This window comes from Galleria mellonella, unplaced genomic scaffold (genome assembly GCF_026898425.1).
Source record: "Galleria mellonella isolate WM207_F2 unplaced genomic scaffold, CSIRO_AGI_GalMel_v1 utg257, whole genome shotgun sequence".
In the NCBI taxonomy this organism is placed as follows: Eukaryota; Metazoa; Arthropoda; class Insecta; order Lepidoptera; family Pyralidae; genus Galleria; species Galleria mellonella.
In genome coordinates, this window is record NW_026442054.1 from 343,598 (window position 1) to 364,229 (window position 20,632).

A 20,632-nucleotide genomic window follows, 5' to 3' on the forward strand; every position below is an offset into this window, starting at 1 on the left:
ATAAAGTTTAAAATCGTAAAATTAATGTTAGAACGCTTAGCTAGCATATTGTCTATTTGTTTTCTTTTGTATTTAGTTACCTTAATAGTGTTGTGGTTTCCGTTGTCGAAATACAAACATATTGCCTTTTGAAAATTATCTCCAACGGAATATTATATCTGAGTCACATAGAATGTATAACTTTACAAACATATTTTTCTATAACAAATAACAGTTGGAGTACAATAAAAAGTGTTGTGATTAAAGTAAATAGACTAAACTTTAGTAAGCAAAGACTTTTGTAAGTGCCTGAATAAGTATCACGTATAATACGATACATACAAACATATACATAGAGTAAAGATATTACAAAGTGTGTAAGACATATATAAATGTACGCAGAGTAATGAAGTGAAATAAAAAATAAGAAGGACCAACCGTATTGTAATAAATAAAAAGTGGAAAATCATTTCATGCGTTAAAGAATGAACCGTATGTACTTTCTATAAGAGTTAATTTGTGTTGACAGACCAATTATTAAAATAAAGTTTGCGGTAAATGTAAAAGGCAACAAAATCGAAAACAAAGCAAGAAAATCGAGCAAAATTTGCAAGAATAATTCGCAAGAATCAACAAAGAAAACTGTATGCGGCGAACACAAAGGGAAGTACAATCAAATAGAAAATTGTCTACGATTTGAACAAATAAATAAAGCAAAATTCTACGGTACGAGCAAAGATGTATACCGCTGGACACGGCTAACATGGTGCTGAAGGTCAAGGTCAGGCTCAAGTACTCCCAGAATCACATTGTTTGCCTGTTCCGCCGAGTGAGTATTGACACCCTGAATTCGTAGTGACCATTTTGAATAACCATCTTACATTTCTAATATAGATTTACATAATTATTTAGATTTAAATATAAAGATTTTACGTGTTAATTTAACAAGTAAAAAAGAAAATAGTATGTACTCAAATTAGATTTTTGTTTTCTTGTAAAAAGTGTGTTATCTTCGCTATTTGTAAATAGAGTTTAGTGAGTTTATTATTTGAAAGATTTTATATTAGAACTAGTTTATACTAGTTACTTGGTTACTTTTACCACAGGGAGACTTTGTACAAAAGTCGATTGCTTGGGTACCTCTGTCCCATTCGTGTTTCAACCGTAAAGCAGTTGTGTTTGCATGGCTGTGTTTCGGTTTGAAGGGTGGGATATGGCGTGAATTTACAGGGTACAGAGGAATAACACCTGAATCCTCAGGAATGGCAACGCATAGTGGGGTATCATGGGCGAAACAGTATACTCTGTTATGTCCATGGTACTGCTCATGTCTATAGGCGACGGTTACAACTTTCCATCAGGTGGGCCGTCAGCTTGTTTGCCATTCTAAAATGTATAAAAAAAAAATAACTTGGTACACGTGGATATCAGAAGTGGAGAAATTATCTTTTTTTTTTTTTTATACAACTAATACCTAAATAGAGTATCGAGTATCAAACACAAGATTTTAAGTTACATAGGTCTTCAGAACTGTGAAACTAGCATCCAATTTGGTGCATTAATTGCGTGATACCGGAACATATATATATATATATATATATATATATATATATATATATATATATATATATATATATATATATATATATATATATATATATATATATATATATATATATATATATATATATATAGACAGGCATATATTGGTCTTATTAAAATCTCTTATATTAATTTCTCTTAAATATCTCTATATATCTTATATATAAAATTCTCGTGTCACGGTGTTTGTTACCAAACTCCTCCGAAACGGCTTTACCGATTTTTATAAAATTTTGTGTGCATATTGGATAGGTCTGAGAATCGGCCAACATCTATTTTTCATACCCCTCAATGATAAGGATGACCCTCCGCAATTTTTTTTTAATTTTTTTAACAAATTTTTCCATTTTTATTTTATTATGATTTAGCATTGAAAAATACACACAACTTTAAATTTTCATTGTTTTACTATCAACCCCTGTCTTTTAATAGCGATTTTTATATTTCGCAATAAGTGGTAAAACAACGTTTACGGGGTCAGCTAGTAACTTATAATTTTGTTATATTTATTTATTTATTTATTGGAAAACCAACAGCTTATAATTTATAGCTTAAAACAATATTGATAAGATAGTCATGTGCAATGTATGTACTTATACATTTTTGAACGGTGTCTCATGAATGTATATTGTAACTATACGTTGTGTCGTACTTGACGTACCTCAGGTTCAAATCCCGGATTTAATGAGTTTAGTAAAATGGATAAATCGTTTTAACTTATTAATGTGTTAATTGAAAATTAATGAATTCAAATAATATACCATTTTAAGCAGATTTTCTTCAAGTATATTCTTAATTGTTAAATCTAACCAACTTGGTAGTTATTTTCGTCTATGCAGGAAATAAAAGAAATATTTAGTATTTATGTAAACGTTTAATATTGTATAGTAATGGCGGACATAATAACTTATCGACGGTTAACCACCAATACCTCTTAACTGGCATTATTTAGCAATAGAATTTTTTTCTAACTTACTTATTTCATTTCCCATGTTATTATAAATAAATAATAAATACATCGGTATATTGAGAATTTATATTAAAACCAATTATCTTTTTGGTTTCATCGAGTTTGGAATAAAATCAGAATTAGGATGTTTTCTGCGGCACCCGTCGATTGTTATCCATGTAAGGAGTTATTGGCATTTAACCGTCGTAATGGCATTCTCTACCAGTTATTTCGGCATATCAGACATAATTTTGTCGTACAGAGAGTATCTATTACTAGGGGCATGATTGGAATAGAATAATTTCACTAACAAAATACGAGTATGACGTATTAGATATACATTTGGTTGAAATGCTTCAATTGGTATCTAGGAACAGTTTGTTTGGAAAAAGAAAAAATGGGGATTTAAAATTTTTCCGGGTAATTGTTCTAATTGAAACTTAATAAAAAACATTCTTTGGACTTAAACGAATATTGGACAAAAGAAAAGAAAATAAGAAAATAGTTTTAGTCCAGTCGCTGTTAAGTTTTACGCTCAGCAACGCATGTAGTTATTCAATTTTACATAGTTAGTAGGTAAATAACAATAGGTCAGGATTGCTTCGTTATCGTATATAGATAAGTATTCTTCGTGCAATTCTAAAACCAATCATTATGCTAGGAACGCGGCCTTACTGGATTGAAGAACCTCGGCAACACCTGTTACATGAACTCTATTGTTCAGTGTCTGAACAATACCAATATGTTGGTCACATACTTCTGCAGTGGAGAGTACCTGGGACATGTCAACAGGTAAATAGTTTTAGATTTTTTTTTTAAAGATAAACTCTTGGTCGTTTTAAAAATAATAATTACGTTGGCTGGAGGAGAGCTCTTTCAGAGATATGTTCACCCTTGTTTATAATATTTATAACTATGTGATTTATAAGTGCAATAAAGAATATAGTCTCGTCATAAAATGGGTCACTCCTTCCTTTCCCGTGGGTGTCGTAAGAGGTGACTGAGGACTTAATGGACGAGGAATGGGCAGCAGCGCCCATTCCTCTTAAAACGTCATCAAAAGTTATACTGCGTTTGTCATTCCATCTGGCATGTCTATAGGATGGCCTGTGTTCAGCATTGGATAGATAACAGCTTAAATGATGATGATGATGATGATATAATTATATATAAAAATACTAACGACAATTTCGTTTGTAATTTATATGGTAAAAAAATGTATCGCAAATCACTTGTAATTTCGTAGGCAAATAATTTTGTTGTCAGTTATAGTGTTATGCCTCCGTACCCTGTAATTTCACTACCATATCTCACTTTTTAATTCGAAACACAGCCATGCAAGGACAGCTGCTTAATGGCAGAAATATGAATAGACCATTTTGTTGTTTTACAAATTTTTCGTATAATTTTTCCGGTGATTTATTTAAATATGGAATAAGTCTATTTATGAATTTGGATAGTAGGTTAAAATAATATTGCTTAGAAGCAGCCACTTACCACCAGATGAGCACATGCTCCTTTGATCCCAGTGTTTGATCCTAAAGCTAGGATACCCTATCTTACACAGCCAAAAACATGTACATCCTGAGAACATTCAGAAAACCTAATTTCTTAAATTGTCTCGACCTTATATTTATTGGGATATAGCGTGAATTTACTGGGTACAGAGGAATAACACCTCAGTCCTCAGGAATGGCAACGCATGGGGGGTATCATGGGCGAAACAGTCTACTCTGTTATGTTCATGGTACTACTCATGTCTATAGGCGACCGTTACCACTTTCCATCAGGTGGACCGTCAGCTTGTTTGCCCTTCTAAGTAGTATAAAAAAAGCCTGAAATCGAACTTGGGACCTTAATTAACCAAAATAACGTGTCTATAGCTACAAATACGATTATTGCAATTGGTTAACTTGGTAACTTTGCTTGTAGGTCTCATAGCACACGCGGTGCTATCGCCGAGGAACTGGCCGCGGTAGTACGGGCGCTCTGGTCAGGGCAGTACCGTTTTATTGCCATCAAGGATCTCAAGGTGAGTTTTTAACGCAGCCCAACACTAGTAATCAGTTTCTTGTAATTTGACTATGATAAATTCCATTTAAATATGATAGATTCCTGTTTAGACTAAAATTTTTTTACTTAAGTTGTATTGTGTATGTTAGCTGTGTGATCTTGCCCTATGGCAATAACACCTGAGTTCTCAGGAATGGCAACGCATGGGGGGGGGGGGGGGTTATCATTAACGAAACAGTATACTCTGTTATGTTCATGGTACTGCTCATGTCTATAGGCGACGGTTACCACTTTCCATCAGGTGGGCCGTCAGCTTGTTTGCTATTCTAAGTAAAATAAAAAAAAGACTCCATTATTAACAACCTAATTATAATAAATCGTGTTATCTCGCAGAACGTGGTGGCCAAACATCAGCGTACGTTCCGCGGTTGCGAGCAGCAGGACTCTCACGAGTTCCTGACCATCTTAATGGACTGGCTCCATCTTGATCTGCAGTTCACCATAAGCGTGCCGTCCAACAAGGTAAGATCCCATACATATAGTGCCAGATATATTGTATTGTGTACTAGCTATTGGTTCGTTGCTTCGTACACGTGGATTTCAGATGTGGGAAAGTGTTCTGACACTCCTGGAATTAAGCACTATGGTTACCAGGGGGGACCACCGGGAGGTCGATCTGATAGTGTACATTGTTAACATTGGGACTAGTAGGCTGCATTACCAACAATCCCTTCCCCCCATTTAGACTGTTTAGGCATATATTTGCGCAATAATTTACATACTAATAACTAGCTAATTAGCATACAGACCGACGAACGATATCCGAAGCTGTAAAACCTAACCCTCCGATATATTTTTATTTCGCCAAAGGTGAAGGTCAAATTACTGGGTCGTCCTGACCTCCGCGTTTATTGCGTTTTAAATGTTCAATAACGAAAGGTTGGGGTGTTAAATCTCTCCAGTTTTTTAATTTATACACACTTTGTTAAGTTCGTTGTGCTCTGTGGCTAAGTTGCTTTCAATAAATAGAGTTGGAGTTCGACTCTTGATTGGGTCAATTTATTAAGTGTATTAAACATTTAGTCTAAAGGGTGGTCTTAACATCATATGGTGTTATCTACCAGTCGACTGTAGACAGGAATAACAGAGAATATAATTTATTTAGTATTTTTTTTGGGCAAGTTGATATGGTGGTCCACAGATGGAAAGTGTAAATAGTATACAAAAACACAAAACAAGATGACTTCAATTGTAGCAAAACCAATAAAAAATAAAAAAAAAATACCAAGCAAAAATGTGTTTTTTTTTTTTTATTTTTTTATACAACTTAGAGTGGCAAACAAGCTAACGACCAACCTGATGGAAAGTGGTAACCGTCGCCTATAGACATGAGCAGTACCATGGACATAACAGAGTATACTGTTTCGCCCATGACACCCCTCATGCGTTGCCATTCCTGAGGACTCGGGTGTTATTCCTCTGTACTCAGTAAATTCACGCCATATCCCACCCTTCAGACCGAAACACAGCCATGCACACAACTGCTTCACGGTAGAAACACGAATGGGACAGAGGTACTCAAGCAATCGACTTTTGTACAAAGTCTCCCTCTGGTAACTTTAACTAAACTGCATATCACTCGTGTTGTCTTAACTCTTCTTTGCATTATTTTTTTATTGATGAAATAAATCAAAGTGATATAATTCATGTTCAAAATTAAAGGAAAAATGGTTAAAAAAATAAATTTGACAGCTATGTTTTTTTTTCTGCAATGAACATTAAAAAGGTATCCAGACACGATCAACTTAAAGTGAACTTGGCGTTTTATATAATTTTTGGGCATTCAATGTTATGATGGAAATTTCCACCATTATGCAAAGAAGGGTTAAGGGTACGTTTTAAGGGTATCAATCTTGTCCAATGTCTTATGTATCTATAATTAACTATATATATTTCGGATTGTTATCTGTTGTGTTTTCCAAATAAAATAAATGAATAAAACCAGTTCTTTTAATTTCATAACCAAACTACTGATGGTTTAATGCTCCTTTCCACTCAGGGTTTGCTGTAAAAGAACTCTCACAGAGTTAAGCTCGCCTGTACATTTTCATTTAATACATACTTTAACTATGTAATTTTTGTGTATTGATAAAGCAAAAATAAATAAATAAATATTTTGTTCTGTAACTCCGTCTGATTCCGATTTTCTTCCGCAATCAGGACGATCTGCCCGCGTCGGAGAAGGCGTGGTACGAATATACGAAGTCGAAGGAGAGCATGATCCTACAGTTGTTCTACGGACAAATAAAGTCCACGGTGATGTGTACCGTGTGCGGAAAACAGAGTGTGACGTATGAGTCGTTCTCAAACCTCTCGCTCGAGATGCCGGCCAACTCCAACCGCTGCTCGCTAAGTGTAAGTCTTACATATATATACAATGAATACACACGGCCACCTACACACTACCACACACACACACACACACACACACATACACACTACACACAAAGAGGTACGCAAACGTCGACACATACAAAAATACATTTACACATACTCATACAACCTCTATACAGCTTTAACTGCTTTCCAATTCTAACTACTGTTTAGTGTAAGTCTCATATACAATACATATATACACACATACACACCACTGGCTATACACAAAGAAGTACGTAGACGTAAAACACACAAACATACATTAACACATACTCATACAACCTCTATCCAGCTCTATCTGCCTGCCAATTTTAACTACTGCTCGGTTAGTGTGAGTCTCATATACAATACATACATACATACACACATACACACCACTCACTATACACAATACACAACTCTTTGTGTCTCTTTATACGCACACACACAAACATACATTACATACAATAAAATACTATAATGGTTAAAATAGGTTATTAATTTTCATAAATAACGAGGATGTTTGTATGAACATTGTCGTGGGTTTCAACATAGAATGAGCCGCTCAGTGCGACTGAGAACTGCAAATTTATACATTTATTTATAATAATATAAAACAAATTGTATTGAACTTGTTGTATTGGCTTGTCGTCGCGGATGACCGGCCCAATGTAGTACAAGGTCAAGAGAGCCGCACACAAAGTTAAATAATTCTAAGAAATGATTATTAACGCTATAAAACTCACTTGCAGGACTGCCTCAAATTGTACCTCAACGGCGAGACGATACCCGGCTGGAACTGTCCGAGCTGTAAAGAGAAACGGGACGCACTCAAGAAGTTAGACATATCGCGTCTCCCGCCAATATTGGTTATTCATTTTAAACGGTTCTACGTTGACCCACAAGAGTATATGTGCAATACATATCGTAAAAAGCAAACGTTCATAGACTTTCCTCTAGAGGACTTGGATATGAGCGAGTTCTCATTGAATTGCTCGAACAAGAATATGTACGATTTATACGCTGTGTCGAATCATTATGGGTCCATGGAGGGCGGACACTACACCGCGGCCTGCAGGAATACAGTGACTTCCAAGAATGTAGCGTGCAATAAACACAACGGCTATGGCAAGTAAGTGTCTATTTAAATATTATTAACTTTTACCGTGTTTTTTTTTTTTTATACCACTGAGGTGGCAAACAAGCATACTGCCCACCTGATGGTAAGCGGTTACCGTAGCCTATGAACGCCTGCAATACCAGAGGTATTACGCGCGCGTTGCCGACCCTGAAGAAACCTCTTTACCCCCCTTTTGAAGAACCCCATGCTGTAGTCTCTCGGGAAAACCTCGTGTACTCCCAGTATAGACTAGGCCACCCATTTCCTTTCCCGTGGGTGTCGTAAGAGGCGGCAACTATAGGAGGGCGAGGAATGGACACCAGTGAAGAATGATAGGTGAGGATGAAAAGGCAGGTCAGTTAGTCATTCCAGGTGAATTCATCACGATGGTTTCCAGAGGGACTGTGAGGAGATCTGACAGGGTGTATTGCTAGCAATGGGACTGATAATTTTTCCCCCTATAGATGATAGTTTTTTTTTAATGGATGATAATGGAATGGTAACCCCAGCCGCGCTATCGGTATACACCGGCGGGGCACCAGTGAAGGATGATAGGTGAGGATGAAGTAGGTCAGTTAGCTCATCGTGACGAATTCAACAAAATCGTTCACGATGGTTTCCAGGGGGAACCACATGGAGGTCGACCTAATAAGGCATATTGCTAGCAATGGGGCTGTCAAACTCTATTACTAACAATCCCTTGCCCCCAATAGATGATAGTTAGGTGAATGTAGGTAATTTGGACCATTGTTTTTTTTTATAAAACTTATAATGCAAACAAGCTGACGGTCCACCTGATGGAAAGTGGTAACCGTCGCCTATAGACATGAGCAGTACTATGGACATAACAGAGTACACTGTCTCGCCCATGACACCCCCCATGCGTTGCCATTCCTGAGGACTTGGGTGTTATTCCTCTGTACCCAGTAAATTCACGCCATATCCCACCGTTCAAACCGAAACATAGCCATGCAAACACAACGTTTCACGGATGAAACACGAATGGGACAGAGTTACCCAGGCAATCGACTTTTGTACAAACTCATTTTTTTTCCTCCCAGCACAATGGTACTATATTATACCCTATAATAACACTGCTATATCTTACACTTCTGAAACTGAAACACTGCCATGTGGGACACAAACAAAGGGGACAAAGGTACCCATGCAAACGTCTTTTGTACAAACGGTAAATAACCAATATATATTTTCTTCCAGATGGCATAAATTCGACGATCACCTAGTAACAGTGATATCGTCGGCCGAAGTGAGGTCGAGCGCCGCGTACATTTTGTTCTACGCGTGCCACGACCCGGCGTCCCTGTCGTGATGGCGGCGGCCTCGCCCGCGCCCGCAGCGCCCCCGTGCGGCCGCCACGTACCTCGCGGCGCCCTACGGCAGCCAACACTTGAATAAGCCTGTTCCACACTATACTGACAACCTATTTTCACCGAAATACACGACGGTCGCGAATAACTTCCATTTAACATAGTTTTTTTTTAATGGGTGATAATGGAATGGTAACCCCACCCACGCTATCGGTATACACCGGCGGGGCACCAATGAGGGATGATAGGTGAGGATGAAGCAGCTCAGTTAGTCCATCGTGACGAATTCAACAAGAATTGTTCACGATGGTTTCCAGGGGGAACCACGTGGAGGTCGACCTGATAGGGCATATTGCTAGCAATGTCGAACTCCATTGCTAACAATCCCTTTCCCCATTCCATTTAACATAGTTGAGTTTAACTAAAAAAAAATACAAGTAAACCTTACAGGTTACTAAAAATACAATAAATAAATAAATGTTTTTTTTTCCAACTCAGGGTTTGCTCGCCCTTTTTTGTATATAACAAAGAATAAATAAACAAATTAATTAAGGAACAGGTGTGTAGGTACGATTTTCCTGCAAAGGTCATTCATCGCATTCCTATATATTTTATTGGTGGTAATGGTTGTTAGAACTAGTCCAACAGTGGGCTCTTTGGAATTCATCCCGCGATCGTTGCAAAGAATTCTACCTTGAAACACCCAGTGCGGTCGTCCGGGACTTTCTCATGTGTAAAAATCTATACTAGTGAATTTAAATAGTATTACCTACTTATCTATTTTTACCAGAGGCAGACTTTGTACAAAAGTCGATTGCTTGGGTAGTTCTGTCCCATTCGTGTTTCTACCGTGAAGCAGTTGTGTTTGCATGGCTGTGTTTGAAGGGTGGGAATATGGCGTGAATTTACTGGGTACAGAGGAATAACACCTGAGTCCTCAGGAATGGCAACGCATGGAGGGGGTATCATGGGCGAAACAGTATAATCTGTTATGTCCATGCTACTGCTCATGTCTGTAGGCGACGGTTACCACTTTCCATCAGGTGGACCGTCAGCTTGTTTGCCATTCTGAGTTGTATAAAAAAAAAATCTAAAAACAAATTAGTGTTTAAAAAACTGTATGGAACAGGCTTGTTATTTTTATACATATATATAAAATGTCATAATTTGTATAAAATGTATAATGCGTGTAAAAAGGCTTATAATTATATTGAAATAGTGTTAATTTATAATTTGTCTTGTTTCGAGATATGTTTGTTGTGATCCTGTAAGTTGATAGTCGTGGGCGTCTATGGTGGTATGGTGTTTATAGTTCACTATAGACTTGCCACGTTATCGGACATTGATTTTGGAAAAATTGGATTGGAGCAAAATGTATCCAAAATGTAAGAGGACAATTTTTAACTCTTGTGACAGTATTGTGAACAATTATAATTTATAAGCGACCTCAAAAATTTGAAGTGATTATCGAATCGATTGCTGTAAACAAATGTATATAGGATACATAAATAGATTGTAAATTTAAGTGTAAGGCAAACTTTATTAAATTTTTTGTTAATATAATACATATTTGTTTAAATTAATATTCCCTTGAACATCTTGCCAAGTCGACCCAGTAGGGATAGGGAGAGTAGGGGGGAAAGGGATTGTTAGTAATGGAGACTAAGAATCCCATTGCTAGCAATATACCCAACCAGGTCGATCTCCTCGCAGTTCCCCCTGGAAACTATCATGATTAATTCCTGATGAATTCATCATGACGGGCTAACTGGCCTGTTTTCATTCTCATCTATCACCCTTCACTGGTGCTCCGCCAGCGTATCCCGTTAGCACAGCATTACATACACATAGCATACCATTTTCATCCAATAAAAAAAAAAATTGGGAGCGTATTTTTAATTTATTCAAACGGGAGTGTCATTTCCTCATTATACATTAGGTTCTACAACAAACCGACTTTAATTGTAGTAAAACCTTGAGTTTTGATTTAAAAACTATATTACTGAACCGATTTTGATGAGATTTCTATGAGACTAATATGTTAGCTGTATGCTTTACAGATAAATAAAAAATTCCAAATCTGTTTATAACTGATAGAGATATGAGGTAACAATCATAAAATACTGTGGCAGGAGATTGTAGGAGCTCCCCAGGCTTCAAGACTTTATAAACACTCGGAAACCAAATTGGTCTGTTGAAAAAGCCAGACGGTACCTATACGAGCTCACAGAAATATAAATATTATTATAAAATTTATTAAAAAAAAAAATCATACAAAGACATGATACAGTGGAGTCTACACTAGGCGAACCTGTAACGTGGGCACCCGACAAATACATAGTGTGCGGGTATTAATATGTTTTTTTTTATACAACTTAGAATGGCAAACAAGCTGACGGTCCACCCGATGAAAAGTGGTAACCGTTGCCTATACTCGTAAACGTGAGCAGTACTGTGGACATAACAGAGTATACTGTTTCGCCCATGATACCCCCCATGCGTTGCCATTCCTGAGGACTCAAGTGTTATTCCTCTGTACCCTGTAAATTTACTGCCATATCCCACAATTCAAACCGAAACACAGCCATGCAAACTGCTTCACGGGGGGAAAGGTAACAATACCATATCAGGTCGACTTACGTGGTTCCCCCTGGAAACCATCGTGAACAATTCTTGTTGAATTCGTCACGATGGACTAACTGACCTACTTCATCCTCATCTATCATCCTTCACTGGTGCCCCGCCGGTGTATACCGATAGCGCGGGATAATTACTCGATTTATTTAATTGATTTTGTAATAAATAAAAAATGTTGTACTGTTATGTAAATATTTTTAATGAGAAACTTTTTCTGTCATTTTTGGTCACCATGGCAACGCGTGGGTTTCTCAGTTGCCAGTATTATTATCTATTTATTTATCCGAATAATTGAACTAAACAAAGCTCTCTCTATATATATATATATATATATATATATATATATATATATATATATATATATATATATATATATATATATATATATATATATATATATATAGTATATATATATATATATATATATATATATATATATATATATATATATATATATATATATATATATATATATATATATATATATATATATATATATATATATATATATATATATGATAACATGTTTGTATGTATGAAATGGACATATAACAGTGGGATATTTAACAATAGTTATTCTATGTTTATATATATTTATATTTATATGTGTCTCTATACGTATACATATTATATTATAAATATATAGTCCGCCTGTATACATTTTGGTATAACCTAATATTTATAAGTGAATGCACAAAACCATATAAATAAATAGATAGATAGATAGATAAACTTTTTATTTGAGCCATTTATGACACACGTAAATTAACGAATGAGTTTATACAATCAGATTATTTACATTTTTTCAAATATAAAACAAAAGATGAAAAGATGAAGTATGGAGATATGTTTTCACCAAGTGTGTCGTAGTGACCCAAATAAATAAATGTAATATTAAATTTTAACATACAATATTTTATATTAAACTAAAAATGGCCCCCACCACAGATGTAGACTAAAGGCCCACAGACCCTAAATGCGTCGCTGCTAATACATATCACTTAGTTTTCATTTTGTACAGTTTTTTTCGATCTACAAATTTGCCATTGAGATATCCTGAGCCTATGGATTCGCCTGTTGACGTCATGGCGAACTCGACGTTCACGCCCCCTTTCTCGAACGGCCACACGTTGGGAAAGTTGTCCGTCTGAATTGACAGGTTCCCGAAGCGATACACGCCCTGGTGATGAGATTTATTATTGCTAATTTTTTTTTAATACGATCGTGTCTCCGATCAATATGTTTATAATTACTCCTCTCCATCCAAAGGTTGCCTGGAAGAAATCGCTTTTAGCAATAAGGTCACCCATTGTTTTCTCATTGTGATTATTTCTTGTAATTGTTTATATTTATAATAAGTTTACTATTGTAATCTTTTGAAGGAAACAATAAAGAGTATCTATCTATCTATCTAATACAACTTAGAACGGAAAACAACAAAACAAGCTGACAGCCCACTTGATGGAAAGTGGTGACCGTCGCTAGACATGAACAGGTTCATCATCATCAACATTTTAACAATCGTTAACTGTCCACTATTAAACATAGACCTCCCCCATAAAGGACAGTTGTGACAATAGTTGCCACGCTTGGCAGGCGGATGGCAACCGCAGTTGGGCTTTAGCGATGTTTTTATTATTATAAATGTGAAAGTGAGTATGTTTATTTGTTACCTTATAGCGCTTGTTAATAAATAATCCCTTCTCTTCTATTCTTTTTCATTCTTCTCCCTTCTCTATCATTCTCATCCATTCCCTCACATTCTCTGCAATTCTATTCTATTCTACCTTGTGTAGAGGACACGTGTAGCCAGTTTTCACCAGGATGCCGCCAATCATTCCATCCTTGTCGAGCAGGTCGCACAGCTTGTAGTGGAACTCAATGAAGGAACGCCGGTATTCGTTGTGCAGGTATTCGGTAAAAACGAGGTGCACCTAAACAAGATTTAGAACACCATAATGGAATGGTTACCCCGCCTGCGCTTGATATACGTTGGCGGGGCACCAGTGAGGGACTATCATGCCTCACTGTTGCCTTGCAATTAACTCAAATTCAAATTATATTTATACAAGTAGACTTATTTACAAACATTTTTGAAACACCTTTATTTATGAATCAACCGATTGGTGAGGATGTAAAGCAGGCCTACGGTATGGGGTCTTTCAAAAAGTGTAAGTGTAAAGATTTCTTCAAGGTCGGTAACGCGCACATCTCTAGTGTTGCAGCCGTCTATGGGCTACAGTGACTGTTTACCATCAGACAGGCTATATGTTTTGATTGCCACCTTTGTGGTATAAAAAAAGCCAATTGGCCAATCATGTCGAATTTAAGGAAACCAGTTACTAGGTGCCATCGCGTAAACGTCGATTTGACAGTATATTGTACGCCCTGTCAGGTCTACCTCCACGTAGTCCCTTCTGGAAATCATCGTGCTGAATCCCAGGTGTACTCATCACGATGGGCTAACTGACCTGCCTTTTCATCCTCACCTATCATCCCTCACTGGTGCCCTGCCAGCGTATACCGTCAGCGCAGGCGGCGTTACCATTCCATTATCACTTATTGACTGTCCAATGGTCGGAAGATTTATTTGTTTGTTTCTATTTTCATTAAGTTGTAACAGATTACAGGTAGTTTAAAGGCGATAGGACCAGAAGGAGACTTTGTACAAAAGTCGTTTGCTTGGGCACCTCTGTCCCATTCGTGTTTCTACCGTGAAGCAGCTATGTTTGTATGACTGTGTTTCGGTTTTAAGGGATATGACAGTGAACTTACAGGGTACAGAGGAATAACACCTGAGTCTTCAGGAATGGCAACGCATGGAGGGTATCATTGGCGAAACAGTATACTCTGTTATGTCCATGGTACTGCTCATGTCTATAGGCGACGGTTACCACTTTCCATCAGGCGAGCTGTCAGCTAGTTTGCCATTCTAAGTCTGTATTAAAACAAGGGCACTGACCGAAACGTTGTTCACCCAGGTGTCTAGTGTCTTGGCTTCACCGTTTAGATAATAATCACCACCTCTGCGGTAGCGTCTGATATTCGCCTTGGCATATTCGACGTATTTATGGTTGAGGTACGATATATACACACGTTCAGGAATTATTTTCAGACACTGTTGGGAAATAAGTGCGTTAGATTATTATATATGGGAAGGATGAACTATACAAACAAAAGATTTATTTATTTTCCATATAATTATAAACCTGCCGAGGTTTTCCCAAGAGACTACAGCATGGGGTTCTTCAAAAGGGGGGTAAAGAGGTTTCTTTAGGGTCGGCAACGCGCGTGTAGTGCGTCTGGTATTGCAGGCGTTCATAGGCTACGGTAAGCGCCACCTCAGTGGTATAAAAAAAATTATATTTATTTATTTATATATACACTGTTTTTGCAGTTACATAATCCTAATGCAATAGTGTTATATATATATATATATATATATATATATATATATATATATATATATAGTTTGTTTGTTACCAGGCGAATTGGCAACCGCAGTTAGATTTTGGAGATGTTTTAAGAGGGACGCTGCTGCCTATCCCTTGTCTTCTTTTAGTCGCCTCTTATGACACCCACGGGATAGGACGGAGTGGCCTATTCTATGCCGGGACCATACGGCCCTATTGTTTGTCATCATAGTAGTATTTAAAAAAAAACAAGATAATTAAAGATTTTATTTCACAAAAAGAAAAACACCTTCAATTGTTTTCAAACCAGTTATTTTGATTTGTGAAAACTAAATTGAGGTACCGATTTTAATAAAATTACTGTGAGACCAATTTGAAAGCATATTATTTAAGATAAAAAAAAAAACAAATCAGTTTACAAATGAATAATTTATAAATATATATGTATACTAAGAACTTCCTTCTTCTTTGAAGTCGTCTGAAAAGTCGTTTGAATGGGTATCTCTGTACTAGAATTTTTTAAAATATTTTACTCACCCACACAGTTCCAATTGATAAGAAAACAGTTATATAAATAATTTGTTTTATCATTATTTTCACAAAAATTATGCAAAGTTTTAATTTTTCAAATATATCTTCATGTATCGAAACAATACACGCAATCCTATAAAATATTAAAAGCAGACTGATTCTATTCAATTTCAGGAAATACTTTATATATATATAATATATAATAATTATCCGATATTATATTCTAATTTACTGGTGGTATTAGATTTATATATATATATATATATATATATATATAAATCTAATATTTGCATGTTATACATACTTATTAAATGAGTAAATATATAATACAATAATATATATTTAACAATATATATTTGCGGCGTTTGGAGTTGAAACTCTGGGTCCGTGGGGCCCCGAGGCCATGAATCTTTTCAAAGAGATATCACGCCGGCTGGTGGAAACCTCTGGCGACCAGAAGGCTGGCCTATACTTTGGTCAACGCATTTTCATATCTATTCAGCGTGGAAATGCAGCAAGTATCCTAGGCACTATACCAGCTGGCAATGATCTCAAAGAAATTTTTTATCTTTAAATAATATATATATATATATATATCTAGATTAACTATCTCTTCTATTTAGATATTTATAGTTTATGGTTACTAAAATATAGCATTATGATGTACATATATAATAAATAATCGAATACAGTAGTTGTTAGCCATCATTTTTCTTTAATTTTTTATATATTTTTCTATATTTTTAAATATTGACCGTGTGATCTCGGCATAGAGATCTATCACCCCTCTTTTCCTGTGGGTGACGTAAAAGTCGACTAAGAGAGGGCGACGTATGGGCAGCAGCGTCCCTCTTAAAATATCTCTAAATCCTAACTGCATTTGCCATTCCGCCTGCCAAGCGTGGCAACTACTGGCAAAACCTTAAGGGGAGACTTATGTTCAGCAGTGGACAGTTAAAGGCTGATATGATAATGATGGTGACTGTACATAAAAAATTGTAAGATCAATAAATCAACAAGAAAAAAACAAACATTATTTATTTATTTAACTCTTTATTGCACCAAAAACATAAAAATAAACAATGACATATAAACAATGCAAATTTAATACATTAGCATGAAGTACAGATTAAAATATACATATAAAGGTACAAAAGGCGGTCTTATCACTAGGGAAATCTCTTACAGACAATTTACTTATTTACAGATTATATTAGTACGGAACCCTAAAAATCAGAATCAGAAGCCGAACGAACGGAAAACCAGAAAGTTCACAAAATTATGTTATTATCGTATAATCTATCTTTGGGTTTCCGTCATTAGTGCCGGTTGTTTAATACTAAATAAATGCATAAATAAAATAAAATATTTTTGCATTTTTTTGTTTGCATAATAATTATGGATGATACAGAATGAACTGTTCCTTATCAGTGGCCATAAATCGTAGTGCCGCAGTCATTACAGCGGGCTGATTACCTGTTAATTAGCAATTAATCTTCATTTGGTGATCGATTACTAATTGTCAAAAGAATGTTAACAAAATCGTTTGCTAATTGCTTAGATACTTAGAAGGCCACCATGTTAATAAAATATTTACATTTGATTTTTACATTGTATTTCATTCATTATTATTGCTACTTTTTCTTTTTCATTCCTTTTGTTTATGAAATAAAAAGAAATGAAATGAAATGAGATTTATTCGTAAAAAACATAACTGTAGTTTCTTCACTAATATTATTATTATAGTTTTATAAGGGTTTTTTTTTTTTATACAACTTAGAATGGCAAACAAGCTGACGGCCCACCTGATGGAAAGTGGTAACCGTCGCCTATAGACATGAGCAGTGCCATGGACATAACAGAGTATACTGTTTCGACCAAGATACCCCTCATGCGTTGCCATTCCTGAGGACTCAGGTGTTATTCCTCTGTACCCAGTAAGTTCACGCCATATCCCACGCTTCAAACTGAAACACAGTCATGCAAACACAACAGCTTCACGGTTGAAACACGAATGGGACAGAGGTACCCAAGCAATCGACTTTTGTACAAAGTTTCCCTGTACAAAGTCTAGTAAGTAAATGGTATGGTAACCCCGCCTGCGCTAACGGGATACGCTGGCGGAGTACCAGTGAAGGGTGATAGATGAGAATGAAAACAGGCCAGTTAGCCCATCATGATGAATACATCAGGAATTAACCATGATAGTTTCCAGGGGGAACTGCGAGGAGGTCGACCTGGTTGGGTATATTGCTAGCAATAGGATTCTCAGTCTCCATTATATATATATATATATATATATATATATATATATATATATATATATATATATATATATATATATATATATATATATATATATATATATATATATATATATATATATATATATATATATATATATATATATATATTCCTAGATATATATTAAGCCCCATAGAAATTTCATCAAAATCGATTTAGTTATTTTGGTTTTTAAATCACAATAATTGGCTTTGTTACGAAGTCGATGTTTTTTTATGGGACAAAACCTACTTTTGCTCTAAGAATTTAATTTCTCAAAAATTACGCCAACATAAAATTTCTTACTCATAATTACGAAAACCCCATCTGGCAACACTGCCTGTAGATACAGGTTTTAAATGTAACAGCTGTTTGTTGCTTTTATTTTTTTAACTTGTACCAAAACCTGGTATTTTCCTGCTTTGCCTTACAGAACCCGTACTAATTGCATATAGGCTGCAAAACGACGTTGAAATAATATACATACACACACACACACACACACACATATATATATATATATATATATATATATATATATATATATATATATATATATATATATATATATATATATATTGTGTGTAGTTTCGTTATTATAATTCTTAATAAATGTGTGGATGTAGTCGAATATTTCTGTTAAATTAAGTTTCTTTCTTTCTTTCTATACAAAAAACAAACTCTCGAATAATTCAGTACAAAAATTGTCTGTGGCAGTAATGAAGTTATGTACATGTACGCAGTTTCTTTATGTACCATCATATCTTTCAATAGATGATAATGGAATGGTAATCCCGTCAGCTTAAACGGTATACGCTGGCGGGGCACCACTGAGGGGTGATAGGTGAGAATGAAAAGGTAAGTCAGTTAGCCTATCGTGGTGAATACACCTGGAATTTAGCACAATGGTTTCCAGGGGCATCACGTAGAGGTTGACTTGATGGTATATTGATAGCATTGGGACTGGTAGTCCATACTAACAATCCCTTTCCCTCCTGTATCATCATATGTTATGCTCATAAGGGAAGTTTTATCAGTGTTGTCACGCTTGGCGGGCGGTTTGGCAACCGCGGTTAGGCTTTTCATGTTTTAAGAGGAATGCTGTGGCCATTCTCTCTACTGTTAAGTTACCTTAGTCGCCTCTTACGACGCCCACGGGAAAGGAAGGGGTGGCACATTCTATGCCGGGACCACACGGTGAAACTTCACTTAACGATAATTAATTAAATGTAGCAATAATTACTATGAAAAAGAGAATATAAGACACAACCATAGGTAGGGGGTGAGCAGCAGCGGTAGTTTGTGTGTGCTATGAAGGAAGCTGGCGTGATGATATGGTGATATTTTAAATAAAATATAAAATTTGTTCTCAGCACTGTATTGTCTCCAATGTAGCGGGGAGAAGAAAGAATGTTGCCATATTACATAAAATATAAATTTTGTTTTAGTGTTGCAATATAAAAGATTGCAACAGGGGGGGAAAGGGATTGTTAGCAATGGAGTTTGACAGCCCCATTGCTAGCATTATACCCTATTAGGTTGACCTCCACGTTGTTCCACCTGGAAACCATCGTGAACAATTCTTTTTTAATTCGTCACGATGGGCTAACTGACCTGCTTCATCTTCATCTATCATCCTTCGCTGGTGCCCCGCCGGTGTATACCGATAGCGCGGGTATGGAAATATACAGTAGATATTATTCTTAAAATCATTTATATGTATAACATGGGAGTAAACTTCATCAGTAGCAAATAGAATCATTGAAACATAATACGGAAATGACGTCATCAATATAAGTTATAAATAAATTCAAAGGAATTATTATTTTGGAAATAAGAGTCATAAAGTCAAAGTCAGTGTTACCAACGTAACACGTAAACTTGGCAATGAACCTCCGACCCGTCGATCAAGGAAACTAGCTATGTCGCGTGAAAATGAGTATACCAGGAATTTAGTGAAATACCTAGGGGTACGACGAAATATTTGCAAATGCCAATCTGTTGAATGAATAGAATAAGAATAGAATAGAATAGAAATCATTTATTCAAATAAACTTACATTGAAGCACTTTTGAAAAGTCATTACATTTTTTTTTAATTTACCGCTCGTTCGGAAAGCTGTCTCATCACAAGAAGAACGAGCAAGAAACTTGCGTGATGCTCTTTTAAATAATTTTATTATTATTTTACATTTTTAAGTTTAATTGTGTGAATACAAACCACCAATTAGCACTAATTCAATTAAATACTTAAAAAGAAAAAAAAATATTGAATACATAACCAACTGGTTAAACAATTAATAAGAGGAAATCAGTCATAGTGATTAGAGCAGACCAGTCCCTACAAGCAGCACCCGTTCACG

At 35.8% G+C, this 20,632-nt stretch overlaps 2 protein-coding genes across 4 annotated transcripts in view; one reads left to right on the forward strand and one right to left on the reverse strand.

Annotated features, from left to right (window-relative positions):
* Positions 1–10,971, forward strand: part of LOC113510305 (ubiquitin carboxyl-terminal hydrolase 8) — a 49,916-nt gene extending 38,945 nt beyond the window's left edge. For all 3 annotated transcript variants that reach the window (XM_052894936.1, XM_052894937.1, XM_052894938.1), the window contains 6 exons: positions 3,192–3,322; positions 4,463–4,562; positions 4,937–5,065; positions 6,764–6,958; positions 7,711–8,090; positions 9,297–10,971. In XM_052894936.1, coding sequence (XP_052750896.1) covers positions 3,192–3,322; positions 4,463–4,562; positions 4,937–5,065; positions 6,764–6,958; positions 7,711–8,090; positions 9,297–9,408 — 1,047 coding nt within the window. In that variant the 3' untranslated portion in view covers positions 9,409–10,971. The remainder of the gene's footprint in view (positions 1–3,191; positions 3,323–4,462; positions 4,563–4,936; positions 5,066–6,763; positions 6,959–7,710; positions 8,091–9,296) is intronic.
* Positions 10,972–12,684: 1,713 nt separating this feature from the next.
* LOC128200708 (uncharacterized) lies at positions 12,685–18,580 on the reverse strand. The gene is made up of 5 exons (XM_052894963.1): positions 18,557–18,580; positions 15,006–15,161; positions 13,831–13,977; positions 13,520–13,524; positions 12,685–13,245 (listed from the first exon to the last, which is right to left on the reverse strand). Exons 1-5 carry the CDS (start codon positions 18,578–18,580, stop codon positions 13,041–13,043), a joined length of 537 nt encoding a protein of 178 aa, XP_052750923.1. The 3' UTR covers positions 12,685–13,040.
* Positions 18,581–20,632: the final 2,052 nt, after the last annotated feature.